Source organism: Gambusia affinis, linkage group LG23, assembly GCF_019740435.1.
Source record: "Gambusia affinis linkage group LG23, SWU_Gaff_1.0, whole genome shotgun sequence".
Classification (NCBI taxonomy): domain Eukaryota; kingdom Metazoa; phylum Chordata; class Actinopteri; order Cyprinodontiformes; family Poeciliidae; genus Gambusia; species Gambusia affinis.
The window spans coordinates 18732829-18752388 of record NC_057890.1 but is presented as its reverse complement, the minus strand read 5'-3'; the positions used below and the strand labels follow the sequence as shown (position 1 = coordinate 18752388).

At 43.3% G+C, this 19560-nt stretch overlaps 1 protein-coding gene across 17 annotated transcripts in view; it reads left to right on the top strand.

Moving 5' to 3' along the window:
* Positions 1–19560, top strand: part of celf2 (cugbp, Elav-like family member 2) — a 480486-nt gene that overhangs the window by 327350 nt on the left and 133576 nt on the right. For all 17 annotated transcript variants that reach the window (XM_044109128.1, XM_044109104.1, XM_044109103.1 and 14 more), the window contains one exon: positions 532–567. In XM_044109128.1, the coding sequence (XP_043965063.1) occupies positions 532–567 (36 nt within the window). The remainder of the gene's footprint in view (positions 1–531; positions 568–19560) is intronic.

Here is a 19560-nt window from a genome sequence, read left to right as displayed (position 1 = left end):
TTAGCTGCCTTAAAAATCCCTAAAGTGAACTCTGGTGTGATTCAAATGTATATGTGAACACCAAACAGGAAGTGAACTACAGTGCAGGGCATTCTGGGTAAATCTAACCAAAGCTAACGTGTTAGCCTAGCGCTAGCAGCAGAAATGTCTCCTGGTCTTCAGCCAAAGACTAAACAGAAATCCTCCAACACTAAAATCTGACGCCTCCATCTTGTTTCCATCTGGTGAAGAAGGAAGTTGCTCTCAGTGTCTTCAGAGGTTTTTGTGTGGTTTCCTTCAGTGGTTGTTGGTGCAGCGCCCCCACAGGCCAGGAGGGGAACAGGCTGGAAAAGAACCAGATCAACTGAACCGGGTTTACTGGACTATCAGGGGGAGAAACAACCTGGATGTTTAGAAATGTTTTATCAATAATTACCATCATTTTGAAGAAAATTAAATGGTTTGAGCTCCTTTATGGAAAAGTTATGAAACAGTTTTCTCCGTTTTTGGTTTTCTGGTTTTCTGTAATCATTTCTCTGTCTTGTCTTGCAGGCAGGACGCCGGCGACCTCTCTGGACCGATACAAAGGTAGGAAAACTTTCCTCCTCTTTCTGCACCGCATGCAGCACCGCATGCATCCTGCAGGGCGGCATCAGAGCTGCGGCGGTTTGCGGGTTTGTTGGTCTGGAAGGACAGAATGATGAGTTGAACTCCTGGACAGGAGAGGAGGAAATTGGAGAGGGCGAGGCGTGACGCGGCGGAGGGTCATTAAACCGAAGCCGTCAGCGCCGGACCCAGAGCTTTAAATAAGGCCCGGTTAAAAATAGCTCCACCTATTCCTCATCTGACGGGAAAGATGAGAATCCTTCCTGAGCGCCATCAGTGAGGCGAACGGAGGCGTCTGATTGGTCGATCCTGTTCCGAACTCCAGCAAACAGAGATGAACGCTGTGATGGATTTCGTCTCTTATGACATTTTAAGTCTTTATGATTTGATTTCTAGAGCAGGAAATGGAGCAGAAAGGAAAAGATCCATTTAGGAGTCTGGATTGTTTGGGGAATAGTTAAAGAATATGCAGTTTTAATGACATAAAAGATTCACAAAGTTTTGCTTCTAAGTTTTTTAGAAAAGCATTTTGGTCAGTTTGAATTTTGGCTGCAACTTTTCCTGCAGGATGGATTCATATTTCATCCAAAATGCCAAACACAGGCTGGAGTTTGTTAGAGGATCAGGATCGTTTCCTGCTGTATTAAGGTCATGTTTGACCTTTGCCCTCTGTGGTAAAACATCTTTTACAATGAAATATTCAACTCTTATAAGCATATTTGTGATTAAAACATGTTCAAACTGCAACTTTTAGACATTTTCAGGCACTTTTATTGTCATATTTTAGATATCCAACATAAGATTTTAATAAAAATGATATCTTAACACACAAACGAGACTTTGTGAAGAAAAACTGAATGTAAAATCTGGTTCAGGCTCAGAGCAGATGTTCTGCAGAGATCCACAGTTCAGGTCCTGCTGGTCAGAAGGAATATTTCAGGTTTTCACACTTTTCCTTCCAAGATGTTTCAGTTTCCATTTTACCTAAATTTAGTTTGTTTTTCTGCCGATAAACTTTCTTCTTGTCTTTTTTTTTTTTTTTTTAAAGAAAGCTTCAGATTATGGTTGGAGATATTTGTGATGGAATTATCCTTAAAGATCTTTAATAGATTCTGTAGACGGTTAATATCTCAGTTGTTCCTGTCAAAAGGAAACGATCAGAACAAGTTTGGAATGGAGAAACTCCAATTTATCTGGTTAAACCATATATATTTATATAAGCATTAGTAATTATAATACTGTATATGATAATATGGATAGCTGATTTTCCCAAATATAGTTTTTAAATATTCCAGTTTTTGTTTGTAAAACCTGAAAAGGTTTATAATAATGATGCTTTGCTTCAAGTTTAGCTGAAATTAATTTGTTATGCTTATAATTGACTTTTTATTTATTTTTACTACGAGCTACTCAAACAATATTTATGGCATATTTCTGTTATATATTTGAAATTAAATCACTAAATGAATCATTCCAGTTGAAGCAGATTCTGGATGTAATTATTGATATTTTTAACTTTTATTGTTGATTTCTTGTTATGACTGATGTGGATTTTCAGCATTAGGAATATTTCCAAACGGAGTTTTAGCCAGCTGGCTGGCAGTGCTCAGCAACAGGTGGGGGAGGGTCCGTGTTACTCCAGGCTGTAAAATCAGTTTAATGTTAAGTTTTAGTGTTTTAATGAAAACGAGTGAAACTGTTTCAGGTATAATTCTTGCTTTGCGCCCCCTGGTGGACAATCTGTGTTTTATTCACAACTTAAGGAAGCTGTTTATTTATTTTTATGTTTACGGGATGTGAAGCATCTTTTCTTTTGTATATTTGATTATCTTTTCATCAGTTGTGATATTTTTGTGGTAAATATTTTGATGCAGGACTTTTTAAAGTTCTTTTAATGTTGAAATAAAAGCTGCAGCGCGGCAACATTTAGGCTTCAATGAATCTATTTTGATTGGAGGAAAGCAGAAACATTGGTACTCTCATTATTAGCATCTTTATGCAGAATTATCTAATATTTCTCATATATTCTTGAGTTTGGACCTGGATCCGCTCCAGTGGATCCAGAAGCTCAGAACCGAGCCCAGGATCCGGCCGTCTGCGGCTAAAACTGGAGCGTGGAAGAAAAGGAGGAGAATGTGAGAATAATTCAGCTTTTGTTTTTCTGCCTGATTGGAGAAAATGGGCGAGGCTGCGACTGTCAGACACAAACAAACAGACGCAGCTCTAATCCGACACACGGCTGCGTCATTCTGCAGCGCATTCGCTTCCTCGCCGTCTCCACCGCCGTCGTCCAATCCCCTCACACACACGTTCACACACATTCACACAAAGCAGAACTGGGCGTATAATTTGATCCTGTGTGCTCTCCTCCTCTAATGAAGCTCTCTGGCGGTTTGACTGACACCCGGCTTGTTATTTAAGTGTCTGTTTTGGGCCAGGAGGAAGAGGAGCGAGGAGGAGGAGTAAGGCAGGAATTGGGAGGTTGGGATAAATAAAAGAGAGACAGGAAATGAAAAAATGGAGGAAAAGAGGGTCGTGGGACTCATAGGGAGCAAATGAAAGAGGGTGGAGAGGAGAGGAAGACAGTTTGGGAGGAGGAAGAGTTGACGGCGGAAATGGGGGTGATGAAGGCTGCGAGGGGATTGTGTGGGTGAGAGTGTCTAATTGCAGGTCTTTGTCCTGATAATGTTCTTTGAAGGCACACAGCTGATAATTAGCCGCCGCGGCTCCTCGGATGCCTTTCAGCTTCGGTCATTATGAGCCGCAAACCCTCCATTGGCTCTGACATGACCTCCCCACACACACACACACACGCACACACACACACACACGCCGCAGCAAACAAGTGTTGATTAGAGGATGAATAGCATCATGCACGACACGACGGCTCTCCAAAGGCCCGGCTTCCTCTCTGCAGGTGTGTGAGGGACGCACTTCCTGTTTACAGAGCAGAGCCACTCAGCAGTCAGCAGCGGCTGTAATTACAGCGACTCACACAACGCGGCGTCCCGGTACGCGGCTCCCTGACTGTCTCCCGGTTGCCACATGACAACGGCGGCCCCTCGCTACGCCGCTCCAGGCCCCGCCCCCCGGTTATTCCCACATCTGAATATTTATGAGACAGGAAGTGGCTGAGTGCAGCAGGAGGCAGACTGGAGCGAAGGCTCTGTGAAAACCTCACCGAGGTTATTACAGCCAACCGAACCCGAGAACACGTGTTCATTAAGTGAAATAAAGGAAAAATATGTCTGGAACTGTCGTTAGTTTATAACAGTAAAACACTCTGAAATGAGAGATTTAATGCTCTTTGTGTTGATGAATCTGAATTTATAACTGATGTGAACTAAACACTCTAAAAACTGACTAAACGTCACAATGTGATAAAACCAAACTACCCAGAACTATTTTAGTCCTGGAATCAAAAAGAATGACTCATATTTTCATGATACGCATGAACTCACCCATAATGATGCACGGTGGTGGCAGCATCATGCGGAGGGGATGGTTTCCCTCAGCAGCTTCTTAAAGTTGTTGATAGAAAAAGTCTTTGGGGCTTTTCTGAAACTCGTTTTGGTGGAAGATGCAGATGGCAGAGTCAGAGATAAAAGGAAATGAATGGGCCTAGTCAAAGTCCAGGCCTGAATCCAGCTGAGGTTAAACTGACAGTCTGAACATTTCAGATGTTGCTTTGAGCGGCGGGTCGGGCTGCAGCGTCCGAACAGAACCAGAGGTCCGTGAAGACTTTCCCAGCAGCTGGTGTCATGGCCGCCGCTCATCCATGTTTCATCCAAACGAATGAATTAGGAGCCGTTGCTAATGACGACAGCTCTTCTTCTGCTGCCGCGGGGTTGTTGTGAGCACGCTCAGTGGCGCGCCCGGTGGCAGGGGAGACGCTGCGTCCCGGAGGAACTTCCTGCTGCCATCCGAACCGCCGACCCGGAACCCGATGGGAGCCGGGAGGATTAGAACCGCTCATAAAAACAGCAATAAAAACCATAAAACGATGCTTCCAATTACAGATTATTGCTTTTTCTCTCTTTGATTTCTCATATTTTATTATTTGATGGACTTCTGCTTATTAATATATTTATGTAGAAAAACAAGCTGGTAAATCTGGACTGAAAACGTCCATGATTCATATAGTTAATTTATTTTTATAGGTATTGATATACTTTAGCTTTTCAGGACCTTTTATACAATCTCAATATTGTATAAAATATACAATATTGAGATTGGTTTAATTAGTTTAATTTTTTTATTTTTTTTACTAGTTTCTAATTTGGGGACTGAATCTTGATCTTGCAGTTGCACAGAGCAAAAAAAATTATACTCAGGTAAAAGAAGCACTTCAACATATTTTTACCCAAGTAAAAATAAAAAGTACAGCGCAGTAAAAATACTCCAAAAGTAAATTTTTCAAAAAGGTTACTTAACTTAATGTAAGTAGTTACAACCCAACTCTGATGTTACATATGATTTTTACACATTTCAGCTGGCTGTAGGTGCTGCATGTATTCCTGTGTGTGTGTGTGTGTGTGTGTGTGTGTGTGTGTGTGTGTGTGTGTCAGGGATGTTTGGGGAACTCGGTGTGGATCTTTTTTTCTGCTGTTTTATTTTTTGAGAGGCTCCAGATGGCGCAGAAACAGGTGAGCCAATTAGCGAGTCTCACCACACGGCAGCATCGTCACATCAGCGGAGCGCGACGGGAAAAAAACAGATCTGCAATCAGACTTTGTTTCTGTCGCAGATTTTCATGCTAACATCTCCGCTGTGATGCTCAGATGTTTGAATCCTGCGGCGGCCATACTGGGGCCATCCCAGTCACCAAACTGGTGGGAATGATGCTGGAATGCCGTCTGTCACTCCGGCCGGAAAACAGGCGGATTTAAACGGATTTCTTGTCTTTTGAAGGATGCAAACATTTCTTTGAGCCTCGCTGATGTTCATTATTACTAATGAAGTCGGAGTCGTCATAAAAGAGGAAGCAGCAGGAAGTCAAAACGCAGAAACACCCTTTATCTCGTCCTCCTCCATCCCTCTCTCTCCATCTCCTGTCATCCTGTGCAGAGCCGAGTGTCAGTGGGTTTTCTGTTAATTAGCTGCAGAAAGCAGAGACACCTGCCCACTGCTGCCGCTGACGAACGCACAGAAATGCATCCGCATGATGCGGCGACGCTCATGCTTGTTATTTTGATGCTTCCTGTGCGTTTGAGTATTTTTCTTTTTGTTAAGCGATAATTGAGCAGCCATGGCGGCTGCTTTCCCACCTAATGGAAGGGGACAAATTAATCTCCCAGTGCTAATGTCTGCAAATGGAACAGGAACAATCCTGTCAGCTCCAGGCCCACAGGGAGGGGGTCGGAGCATGCCCAGAATGCTAACACTTCAGCTTCTGGAGTTTCAGGTTAAAATCATTCAAAGAAAACTCTTTATTTACAAATATTTTGCTAAAAGAAGAACCTTATAAATTCACATTTATTTTATGCAACATCTTTTCTGCAACAGAAACTCCTAAAATGATGAAATCAGTTGGTGCCTGCTTCTTTTTTTACCTTTTCAGGAAAATTTCATAAATGCTGAACATCTCCAGCAGATCAGCAGCCAGACGGAGTCAATTATTCAGGCGGTGACTAGAGGTCCAAAAGAATTTAACCCAAAAAGAGCAAAATGAGCTGAATGAGACTCCACTTTCTGATAAACCCTAAAAATCTGATGGGTGTCCCTCCCAGCTGGATCTATGGCCCCTTCAGTTTGCAAAATGCTGTTTTTCTAAAAGGGTTATAAATGAGAATAAATTCTAAATTATCTCAATTAATGAGAATAACTTTTTACAAACTATTTATTACAGTTTTCTTAGGGTTTGGGACCACAACCCCCTGCTAAAATCTGAAAATCCCTGAAAACATAACTGCCTATTTTAGAAGACCAGACACCAAATTTACCTCAATATGTATTAATTCACATCTTATATATATATATATATTCAGCCTTGAGCACCCAGGGAAAAAATGGAAAGAGTCAAGCGGACCGGAGTCGTTTGAAAGCGGACCGGAGTCGTTGTAAAGCGGACCGGAGTCAGAGTAAAGCGGACCGGAGTCGTTTGAAAGTGGACCGGAGTCAGAGTAAAGCGGACCGGAGTCGTTTGAATGCGGACCGGAGTCGTTTCAAAGCGGACCGGAGTCGTTTGAAAGCGGACCGGAGTCATTTCAAAGCGGACTGGAGTCAGAGTAAAGCGGACCGGAGTCGTTTGAAAGCGGACCGGAGTCATTTCAAAGCGGACTGGAGTCAGAGTAAAGCGGACCGGAGTCGTTTGAATGCGGACCGGAGTCGTTTCAAAGCGGACCGGAGTCGTTTCAAAGCGGACCGGAGTCGTTTGAAAGCGGACCGGAGTCGTTTGAAAGCGGACCGGAGTCGTTTGAAAGCGGACCGGAGTCAGAGTAAAGCGGACCGGAGTCGTTTGAAAGCGGACTGAACATGTTGGTGTGAATGCAGCTTTTCCAGCGACTTTGTCTAAACTAATCAAACTTGAAGCTTCTGATTCATGAATGAAACTTTTCTTCCAGGAGTATTTCCATTGGTTAAAGAGCTTTTTAAATGGACCAATCAAACCTTGACTCAGTTACTGATTTGACTCCATTTGTCCAAACTAATCTCTTGATTCTTAGTTTCCTCAACAATAATTCTTGTCTCAACTTGTTCTTCATAACATCTTCTGGCCGTATTGATCGAATTGATCAATGAATGTATTGGAGGAAGTATCTGCTGTGGGTCCTGTTGTTGGTGAGCTGTGAACCTGCCTGGCTCTCCCTGCAGGCTCTGCTCCCCTCATGGTGTGTAAATCGGGGTGAGAGGTTCGCTGAATGTCAACCTATTTCCCGTCTTAACAGCCGTGATCCCGGAGCCGTTCCTCCTTCTAAGCCTCTTTCTGCGGACGACCTCCAGGGAAGATTGTGAGTACAGAGGAGTTGATTACGGCGGCGCGGCGCGGTGGAGCTTTGTTCTAGGCGTTCGGCCGCCCTTGGCTTTGGGAGAAGAGACGGATGGAGCAGGAGAAGAGGTGTCTTATCGCTCCCCTGGGGTCTCGCATCCTTTCATCCCAGATTGGCTCTGTGACCTCGCCGCCCCGCCCGGTTCATCCCGACCCTCCGCTCCGTCTCTTGTTTACTGTCCCATAATGACATTGTCAATGGCAACAATACGGCTGCTTATCGCGAGGTGTCTGCCGTCACAATGGATGAATGGCGTCGTAATGGAAAGGCGAATTTGTCCTGTTGTCATCTCGGAGCCTTTGGAGGCGCTCGCTGCTTCCCGGCTGCGCGTGCCGCTGGAAGATAAGATTAATTTTTCATATCACCGGGATGATTGTGGAATCTTGTATCTAATGTAATTTTTATTTCTCACTCCTCCTCATTTTCTTTCTCCTTTTTCTTTCAAACTGCACAGTCAAGATTTTTTTCTCTTTTCTTTTGGGAAAAAATCTAAATAATTTATCTGTTTTCGTGCATTTCCTTCTGCTTCTACTTAAAGGCAGAGAAATGAAATGGGAAGAGACAGGAGAATAGGCAGATGAGTGTTTTTTTTCTGAATGGGACGGACGTGAGCGGCATGCAGAGCGGGGTGAGCGGAGGAGGGGTGCTGCTGGCTGGTGGAGGGCCTAAGAGGAGCCTGCAGACTTTAGTAATCCCTCTTTTATTAATGTGAAGCCAAGCTCAGCAGAATGTGGCTCACAGACATAACAGAGCAGCTCGCCGTGTTCAGGCCCCTCTGTCTGCCTTACTGGCATGACTGGCCAAGTCAACACCCTTCCCATTTGCCAGGCTGGTAAAGTGTCAGCCAGTTAAAACCCAGTTTATTCTGGCCTCCCAGTCCGCTGCGCCTCCACCCACCGAGCCGCCGTCCGTCTGAGGCTTTTCATCCCGGTCAGGTTCCGGCTCTTTTCTTCTTCTTCTTTGGCACCGAATGCATCCTGCGTCCCTGCTTCCCTGCACGTTGCCATGACAACCCCACCCCTGTTCGCATCACTCAATGCCCCCCCCCCCATGTAGCCAATGGGCATTGACCTTTTGCTGTCGGAGCGTGTTAGGGAGCAGGAGACACAGAGAGGAGGAGAAGGATGGCGGGGCGAGCGAGAGCGGAGCGCGCGCTCGGCGGGAACAGCAAACACAAATCGGTCATTAAACTGTAAACAATTTAAAACGGACTCACTGCAGGATCGGCTCCTCCGAATCACAAACACACAACGCTCGTGTCCAGGGAGGACGCAGCGTGGAGACACGGTGGTCAAAGTGTGACATCATCACTAAGCTTAGCCAGAAAGCAAAAGTTAATTTCTGTTTCCTCTTTTTAAAACCAGGAATGTTTCATTTTCCGTTGGTCGGAATGATCCGCAACATTTTCATAACACATTCTTACCCTGGGAAACAAAAAGGTTAAGATAAAAACCTGAACTGCTATCACACAAAGCAAAAATAATTCATAAGAATTATTTTGATGTGAACAATCCCACCTGGAGTTCCTCAGGACTCTGTTCTCAGCCCACTCTACTCCAGATTTATGAAACTGAAATGATCTGAATCAGATGGATGCATCAGACGTTCCTCCAACCAAATGTTCAAAAACATTCAGTTAACCCATAAAAATGCAACACGAGTAACAAACTCAATGAGTTTAAAGAAACCAGTATGATCTCTTCACATGCCAAACTCCCACTGGAAACTTCTGATCCTCTGCAAGAAATAAATGGAAGATCAATGAAAATACAGTTTTTTCACTCCTCCAGACCTGCAGGTGGCGCTAACCACGGAGAACGGAACGTTACATCCACACAACAATAGAGCAAGAAAGAAGAAGCTTGGAGTGTTTTGGAGACGTTTTTGCAGCTGCTGCACCAGAAACATGAAAATCCACCATTTTTGTGATTATAAGTTATAGATCAGATTATAGTTTGATTTATTTTTACTAAAGATTAATTTGATTTTATATGCAAAGGTAAAATTCCCTTGAATCAATGCAGAGGAAACAGAATCCAGACTTAAAATAAATCACAGAACAAAGAAACGATAAAAAGTCCAAAACCCAACAGAACCAAACTTCTGTCAGATGAAGTTCTTCTTCTGTTCTCTGGCTGAAAGCCTGAAGGCTATTAGAACCGTTTCTGGTTGCTCAAACAGCTTAGTTTAATATTTTAGATGAATTGTTCTCCCTTTGATTAGGAAATCATCTGGAACGTGTTCAACATCCTGAAACTCTGATCAGTTTTCTGTTTTCTCCCTCTGAGCTGCTGCTGCTGCTTTGACGTTTCCTTCAAGGTGTTTCTGCCTCTAAACCAAAACTTAAAATCATTTTTTATTTTCTACCACAGCTGGAAGCAGCCAACCAGAACTCTTATACAACATACACACATTACAATATAATGTATGTATTATACATTTACATAACAACACATTATGTAAATGTATTACATTTTATATCACATATCAAAAACAAGGTTTAATGTAATATAAATCTGTTTTAAACAAATTAGAATCTACAAAAATAATCTTAAAGTGGATTATTGATTTATTCCTGTTTTCTTATACAGACCAACAAATGGATACTTTTATATTCAACAGACTTTCTGACTCCTTTGTTGGAGCTCTGACACTTTGAGCTCCCATTGGATGGAAAACACCAGATTTGAAGTTTCTGATGCTTTTAAAAGCTGCAGGACATTTTTCTAGAGAGAACACGGCTTATTCACAGAACTGTGGAAAACTGCATGAATATCAGGAATGTAAAGAACTTGTTGGGAGGAAGGATCTGTGGTGAGGCTTTCTTGTGCACCTTGGATGCAGCCATTTCCATTTCCCTTAACGTCTGAAGGCAGTCAGGAGTTATTAATATTCATTATGAGAATCAGAAGAGTTGCTGGTTTGAATCTTACCAAGTACTTTTGTTTACTTTGTAGTGGAAGTATCTTAGTACACTTGAAATAAGACAAGAAATGGAAGCTGGTTCAAGTGATTATTTCACTTTTTACAAAACATTTTTCCATGTTTGATGTTTTTTTAAATCAATATTAAGGAATTGGTCCCTTAAATCAATGTTCATATCTCGCTGAAAAGTTACTTGTAAGTCAGTTTTATCTGTTTTCATATACACTGAGATGTTTTCTCTATGAACCAGACTGAAATACCTGCTAATGTTTTGTGTTTTTGCAGTGAAGCTGGTCTGTCAGCAATGCAAATAACCAATCAGCTGGCTGTGATTTGAATGCATCAGTCGGCGCTCCAGTCAGTCCAGTGATGGTCTTTGCATCGAGCCGATCGGCGGCTGCAGCAGCAGTTCGCAGTGAATGTGTGCGCTGATTGCATCAGAGCGCTGCGTAGCGCCGCGGCCCGCTTCCTGCTGCCGCTCAGCACTTTTAGCCGCCGCCGCGTCACTCTGCGCTGAGTCAACATGCAACAGGAGGCAGATTTGATTTGAATTCCAAACAACGGAGGCGGAAATGGGTAATTAAGGCAGAACTTAGCGAGAGGGTCTTGTGCGTTTGGATGCTGATGGGCCGAGTGCTTCACATAATTTGGGATTTGGATTGTTGTTTTTCAGGGAGATGCAGGTGTTTGGTGAAGACGGATGATTTCGGCTCGAATGCCAAACATTCTAATGAAGCTCACGTACGATCCATAATTTTAACTATTCCCCACCTGCTACACACACACACTCACACACACACGTGGATGCACAATATGCACTAATGAAGCTGTTCTCCTCTCCTCTCTTTCTGTCCCTGGCTCAGTGAAACATGCATAAATCATAATAAACAGAGATGAATTTTTAATCAGCGCTCCCTGCCCGTGTCTTCAGCCCAGCCTCCAGAGGCAGCCAGGCTGTGATGTGCCAGGTATGTGCAGTCTGATCTGGCAGCGCCTCCTCTGGGAGCGCCGATCGCTGAACCGCGCGTTTGGGCCGAGCCGGACCGGGCCGGGCCTCTGGAGACCCGACTGGTTCACGTTGAAGTTTTGCACTTGGGGCCAGTTGTCCAGTGGGAGGGTAGATCCACTTCCACTGGATTTACTTTTGGGTTCAATTTGAATATTTCATCAGACGTTTTGTTGATTTTATGATCATTTAATCTTCTATCAAACTTGTTCAAACAGAAGAATATAGAATGTAAAAAAATCTAGCTGCTGGAACTGAATGCATTAATTAAATTATAAATCGTGTTTCTGGTACGGCCGTAAATCTGACACACATGCTACATCCGCTAACATCGATGGACAACAAATTCATTCCTCGGGCCTCTGGGTTTTAATTTCTGCTTTGAAGCGATCTGATTGGACGCTGGAAAAGACTACTGTTGTGTTCATGTGAAGCTAAAAGGACTGGGCTAATCAGCAAAACTATTTAAGTCTAAAGTAGCATCTTAATGCTAAACATAATGCTAATGCTAATGCTAATGCTAGTGTTTGGCCAATCGGATGGTTCAATTTGATTTCTGAATGAAAATGTTGCTTATTTTGTTGATCTATAGCTTCCTATTGAACTGCAGGTAGCTACAGACCTTGAAATGAACTAAATTTAAATATTTTGTTGCAGTCCCAGCACTGAAAAATCAAAAAATTAATTTGATTTTTAATTGAATTTGTTCCAGATTGGTGCAGAAGTTCAACTCTGATTGGATCATTTGTTGTAAAATGATCCAGTCATCATCATATAATCTGTACAGTGACCAAACTTGATTTTTGGACGGGATTTGGGTTACCATGACAACATAATTCACATAAACTCCAACAGGAAATTCAGATAAATTACAGAGATCTGTCAGATTTTCCCACAGATTAACTTTATCATCAAATTAACTGTTAAGACTTTGAATTATTATCAATTGTTTTTTAATTTCCAGTTTTTATTGAAATGATCTCAAAACATTTACACTTTTTAAAATGTAAAACAGAAAATAACCAGGAGAAGCAGAACAACTCAGATTTAATCTGATTAAACTGAAAGTCAGCCTCGTTTTCAGAGGAGTTGCCGAACATTTGGTCTAATCCAGACGGTGAATAATAATCCTGGAGTTGGCACCATCAGTTTGGCTCCAGGAGAGTTTCATGTATTTCACTGCTTCCCTGTTGTTCTGCAAGCTTCAGTTTAAGTTTCCTCCCAGGAGAGAAGCAGCAGCTCCTTGCTAGTCTGCTGCCCTACATTCCTGGAAAGCTTGGAAATGAGATTACATTTTTTTACATTTTCACAATTTCACCCAACTTTAGCTAAACCATCAGACACAGACCAGAGGAGCTTCGACGGTTATTATTGCTGGTATTTATGAGGCTGAAGATCCTGCAGAGAATCATTTTGTTTTGTTGAATTCACACTTCAGCTTTTCCAGTCACTCATTAACTAAACTGAACTGTAAACCATGAAGGGAACAGAGAGAAACGCAGAGAAAACCGAGGACAACGCAGTCAGAACGTCAGCTAACACACACACACACACACACACACACACGCCCACACACACCCACGCACACCCACACACACCCACGCACACACACACACACACACACACATCAGGAGCTCTACTGACCCAGATGTCACTTTGCTTCTGCATTTCACTGGAAAACACAAAATCTTTCCAATTGTGTTTGGTCTAGTGAACTTACTTATTTACTTCATCAAAAATGCATCTATATTCATAAAAAAGTGAAATAATCTGCCTCTTGATTTATATCTTATAGTTTAGTTTTGTCTCATTTCAACTGTGCTGAGATATTTGCTCTGGAAATAAAATCAGAAATACTCGTTAATATTTGGTTCTAGCCAGAGGAACCTCCAGCTCAGAATCCGTCGTGCCGGGTCGAGCGGAACATCCCGTCCTTCTGGTTTCGTCCCATTTTCCTGCGTTGTCATGGAGATGAGTAACATCCTCACTGTTTGTGCGGTTTTCCTGAAAAGCTGCATTTCTGTGGCGTTTTCTCTGACTCCAATCTGACAGCAGGAAAACTGATCATAAATATTTGAAAAGCAACAATAATTTGTCTTGTTGAGTGTTTACATCTCAAACTCAGTCGCTGAATTTGCTGTCAACACAAACAACCATGCAGTGACGGACCAATCACAAAACTCCAGGAAGTGACAGAAACGACCAATCCAAGCTGTGGATCTGAAACACGACCCACTGGAGTTTTACCCACTGGAGTTTTACCCACTGGAGTTTTACTGGTTAGTTTGCAGCTGATGGTTCCAGATATGTTTGTTTTTCCGTGGACTTTAAAAAGCTTGCAGTGCAGGATTGAGCTTTCTGCTGCTGCTAATTGAATATGTGGCAGATTGGAGTCATTCACCTTTGACTTCATTCACATTTCACTTGTTTTTGTTTAGATACGGCTCTCATCAAACAGTCGCTGTGTTTGCCTTTCAGCTTATTTACATTTTGGTATTATTCCACCCACACAGGCATGAATATGGATGAATTCTTACTTCTTTCCTTGATGTTTCAGGAGCTGCAGCATGTTTCTGTGTCAGTGTTCTCATTCTTCATCTTCTGCTCATAAAATCTTCCTTATATGTAACTTTCTGTAAACTGCACTGAGAGAGAATTGCCCCCCAGGGCGGTGGGAATCTTTGCCAACCTGATTTGTGAGCTTGCAGTTGTGTTTAATATCCAGATCCAGATTGATGGGAGGCTTCTGGTATTAAGACCAAAGGCAACCACTCAAGTGAAGCAGGATGTGACATTTTGCCAGCCAGCTAGCAGAGCCTTTGTTATTTATTTTACTTATTTATTCAAGTCTGTGCAATTTCTAGCAGGTATTAAACACAAATGGGTGGGATGATGGCGGAGCGGGAGGTCGGGATAAATATGTGCTCTTTTTTTTCTGCATGTCAAACTTTAGGTGAAAATGAGGAAAAGTGTGAGGAGGAGGTGGCAGGGGGGTGATGAGGAGCGATGACAGCGACAGGAACGGGAGGAAAAGCGGCTTCCCTGCTTTGAAAATAATAATGGCAAAGCAAAATAGATCCCCAGCTGCTCGCTTCCTCTCGCTCCTCTCCTTCTAAAATGCATTCCACCTTCTCCCAATGTTGCATTTTTTATTTTTAAAGTTCCCATTATGGATAAATTTAACTGGTGGAACTCCAGCGGTCCCACTTTGTGCCGACTCCCCCTCCTGTTGCATAAAAGATTAGAATCGAGCCGCTGCTGCGCACCTGATCATGAAAAACAGTCGTGCTGAGGTCGACTTGTTTTGCAACGAGTCAACATATTTCATTGATGTTTGCAGGTAGTAATTTATTGCACCATAATTTACTGACTGAATGGTGAATGCTTCATTGGGTGACAAATGAAACTGCTTTTGAGGCATACCCTTCATTTGCAATTTCCAGATGAAAAATGTGACTTTCTGCATCAAGCGGTTCCTCGTGCGAGAGGCGAGGGAGGGAACGTTTCCACACGTTTAGCCTGTGGGAACAACGTTCCAGCAGGTGAGTGGCAGGCTGAGACGGCGGGACGTCAGAGGATGGAGGGATGAGGAGGAGAGAGGATGAGGAGGATGGAGAGATGAGGAGGAGAGAGGATGAGGAGGATGGAGAGATGAGGAGGAAGAGCTTTGGGTTGTTTTGGCAGCATCTGGCAGGAAAGTTCAGCTTTTAGGTTTTTCTGTTCCTGAAAAGTTCATAATTTTAGTTTAGTTGGATATTAAATCTAAAAAACTGTCATAATTCAAATCAGCCCAAACTCTAAACTATAAAGTAAATTAAAATATACGATTTCAGGTTTCTTCACCACCATATGAATCATTATAAAACACAGTATAATACTGAACCGTTAAATGAGAGATTTGGATGATTTGTGTTAAAAACAGATTTTTTTTCCCCTCACTGTCTGATTTTCTTCAAACTCTGATAAAGCAGCAGGATAATAAATTATTATAAATGAATTGATTATTATAAAGATAAATTCTGTTTATCTCCATTAAATAATTACATAGATTTTAACACAATTAGTAGTTTTTTGTTTGTTTTTTGCATACAAAGGTTCCGGCCAGAACCATTGTATCTGTCTGTTTCTGGTACTCCTGTAAATGTGTCGCACAGGTAGCTGATGGCCGATTAAATTACACAACCGTAAAACAATCAAGATTTTGTCTTTTATAAAAATGTGCTGACATTTGAGAATCCAGAATGTTTACATCACTGTAGAGTTGTTTTGATGTTTAGGCGATCTGGTTTCCGAGGCGTCCCTGAATGCACCACAGCCTAGAGGACGTCCCACCCTGTGTGCTGCTCTGGTTCTGCTTCCTCGGGCAGCTACATTTGGACTTTGGCTCATTTATAAGGCAGAACAAAGTAACTAATCTGTTTTACTGAAACCTCCTGGTGACGCTTTTAATACAAAGAATTTTATTTCAGGCTTCAGAAGTGAAATGTGGTTCTGGAATAACGTTAACGAGGCTCCAACGTTTGGATCTCCGTGACAATTTGACAGGAAGTTTACCTGATTGAAAACTAAAATTTATTTATTTTTAGTTTCATCTCTGACTGGAAGCCATCTTGGTTTTGCATTCATGTTCAGCATGTTGGGTCACATCTAGAATATAAATATCCTCACAGTCGTGGAAGAATATATTGATAAAATCACCTGATAAAAGCTGTTTATTATAATTATGATATTATGTCTAGACATTCGAATTGTACTTAAAATTAAAACATAATCAACATATTTTCACATTAGTGTAATTTTGAGATAAAAAGTCACAAAACACTGAAAATCTTTTAGTGTTTTGGAAAAAAACAGATAAACTTTAGTTATAAATGACCTTTATCATTTAGTTTGTTTGTTCATTTCTGCACAGAGAGTTTAGTTTTTAAGGTAAAGACTTGGCCCCTCTAATGCCCCCTTTTAGATCCGGCCCTGTTGGGAAGAAGCTGCATTTCCCTTGACTTGAAGACAGCGAGTTATCTGGAGAACTCCTTCCAAGGTGGGATTTATTTGAATCTGAAGTGCAGCAGGGAGACAGATGAGCTTCTGGTCTCCACCCAGTTCTTCCTGTGTGTGTGTGTGTGTGTGTGTGTGTGTGTGTGTGTGTGTGTGTGTGTGGGTGTGTGTGTGTGTGGGTCAGTGACCCGTCCCGTTAGTCCTCTTTCAGTCCAGTCTGGTGGGTCAGAGCCGTCAGGTTTTAAAACGCCCGCCATCGTCTCCAAACAGCAGCCGGGCGCACGCCGTCTCCGTTGCCACGGCGATTTAATCTGCCTCGCCCCTTTTCAATCAGGCGAGTGTCAGGCAGGGCCGCTCCATCGGGGCGTCTAATAAAATGCACGGACACACTCCTGCAGGAAGCCCCCTGCAGACACACACACAGATGCAACAGACACCCGATCAATACAGGCAATCATACAGGTGACAATAGGTGCAGGTTAACCGGCCGCTGATTCACACCCCGCTATCATCACCGTCTCAAAAATCACACAATCAAGACAGAAGCATGCCGGTGGGTGGGGGGCGTCTGGAAGACGAGGAGGAGCGCAGCGCAGCGCGGCGCTTCGCAGGTACATGAAATGTGTGAATATGTGCGTGAAATGAATTGAAATGGGTGTGAAAGTGCATCTACTCACAGGCAGACACACACAGACACGCCTTTGTGTTTGGGAGCGTGTGTGTGTGTGTGTGTGTGTGTGTGTGTGTCCCGTCCACATGCACAAGGCATGGCATTACGGCGTGTGTGTGTGAGGTGTGTGTTGGCTGTTATCAGAATGACACCATCCTCCTCTCTCTCCTGCAGCCCCAGAGGATCAGTGGAGCTGCACCAGTTTCAAATGAAAATAAATGAGAGGCAGTGACCGCTACTGCCTGGGTCCCACTTTAATGAGGAAGAGGAGCAGAGGAGGAGGAGGGGGGGGGGGATTGGTCCAGGTTGACTGCAGCAGGGCCGAGAGAGAGAGAGAGGAGGGAGATGTGATGAATGGACGAGCTTTCTCTGTCATCGATGCGATGGCCAATTACAGCTGCAGCACGCTCTGCTGCGCCGCAGGTGGAGCGGACGGCGCTCTGAGTGGCCGCGCTGCATCCATCCATACTCCATTATTTGCATTGAGAGGACAAATCAGTGCAGATTGTAAAACGTGGAGCGGCTTGGCGGCGGAATTCAGAACGACGTCGGACATCACGAACCATTTGGAGTCCAGGTTTACCTGAACCGCCTGATGGTCACCTGATGATCACCTGATGGTCACCTGATCGTCACCTGATGGTCACCTGATCGTCACCTGATGATCACCTGATGGTCACCTGATCGTCACCTGATGGTCACCTGATCGTCACCTGATGGTCACCTGATGGTCACCTGATGGTCACCTGATGGTCTCCTGATGGTCACCTGATGATCACCTGATGGTCACCTGATGGTCACCTGATGGTCACCTGATGGTCACCTGATGGTCACCTGATCGTCTCCTGATGGTCACCTGATCGTCTCCTGATGGTCACCTGATGGTCACCTGATGGTCACCTGATGGTCACCTGATCGTCTCCTGATGGTCACCTGATCGTCACCTGATCGTCACCTGATGGTCACCTGATCGTCACCTGATGGTCACCTGATGGTCACCTGATGGTCACCTGATCGTCTCCTGATGGTCACCTGATGGTCACCTGATGGTCACCTGATGGTCACCTGATGGTCACCTGATCGTCACCTGATGGTCACCTGATCGTCACCTGATCGTCACCTGATGGTCACCTGCTCTTGAGGAAATCTGATTTCCTTTCACTCATCTACAGTAAATGCAAACAGACACTCAGATGGATTCTCACACCTCCAGAGGGATTTGACCAGATCTTCCTTATGAGCCAAATCCACCAAACACAAAGATGGATAAAAATAAAGTTTAGAGGAGCAGAGCAGTTACCAGGAGTTTCTGGGTTGGTTCTACTTAGAGTGTATTTCCTGGTTTTTATTAGTTTATTATTTAGTTTTTAGTAGTTATAGAAGTCGTTTTAGTTTTTTCATACATTTGCTAATTTTTTGTGTGTAGGATTAAAACAGATCAGAGTTTTGTGGTTATACATCGGTTGGGTAGTAAATAAAACAGAAAGTATGTTTCCTAAAGAATCATTAAATTATTGTTAAACAACCGACTGATTGGTGTCGGCAGCATCACGGTGGTGGCAGCATCATGATGTGTTGGGCAACGTCGTTAACTTGGTCTTAAACAGCCCGGTGGTTGAAACTGGGCAGATAAAGCAAAGTGACGTCCAAACCCTGACCTCTGACCCGTAGAAAATATAAAAACTGGATCGACCAGAAACTTTTCACTCCATGTGGTGAAGCTGTAAGCTGGTGGCTGCAGTTTTATATCTGCGTCGTGTTCGGTGCTCCACAAAACGCCTCGTTTAAAAATGGTTTGACTAATGTGCCTGAGAAATTGCCCAGAATGCACTTCAGCGATAGGAGAAGGTTCTTCAGTTTTATTGCTTTATAAACTGCACACCGTCGTTTGTCATAAATGGTAAAGCTTCATTATTTAAAACACTGGAAGAGGAACATTGTTCTGATGCTTGATTGGACTAAAGGTCCAAGAGAGCAAATGGATCTAAAAGGAACTAGAAAATCTGATTAAAAAAATCTCTGGTAAAAATATAAAGTTTGTTTTGAGGACGTTTCTACGTGAGTGGACCTGAGTGCTGTCCAGTCCGGTCCAGTCCGGTCCGTTAAAGCCAGCAGCCAGTGTGCCTCTGCAGGATGCCGGTGTGTGTGTCCAACATGTGGGAGCAGGCGCTGGTGTGTGAGGGTCAGCGGACGGGTCAGGAGGTTTTTGTCTGACTGTCTGGCGGCGGTGTGTCCGTCTGGACGTGACACAGTCGGCCATATTGAAACAAAGTTAGAAAATGTTTCTGCTCAGTGTGAATCAAAGTCCCATCCAGGTTCTGTTATGTTTATCAAGCTTTACACCAGATTTACATTTAAAGTTTGATATGAGCAGAATGTGACTGAATGTT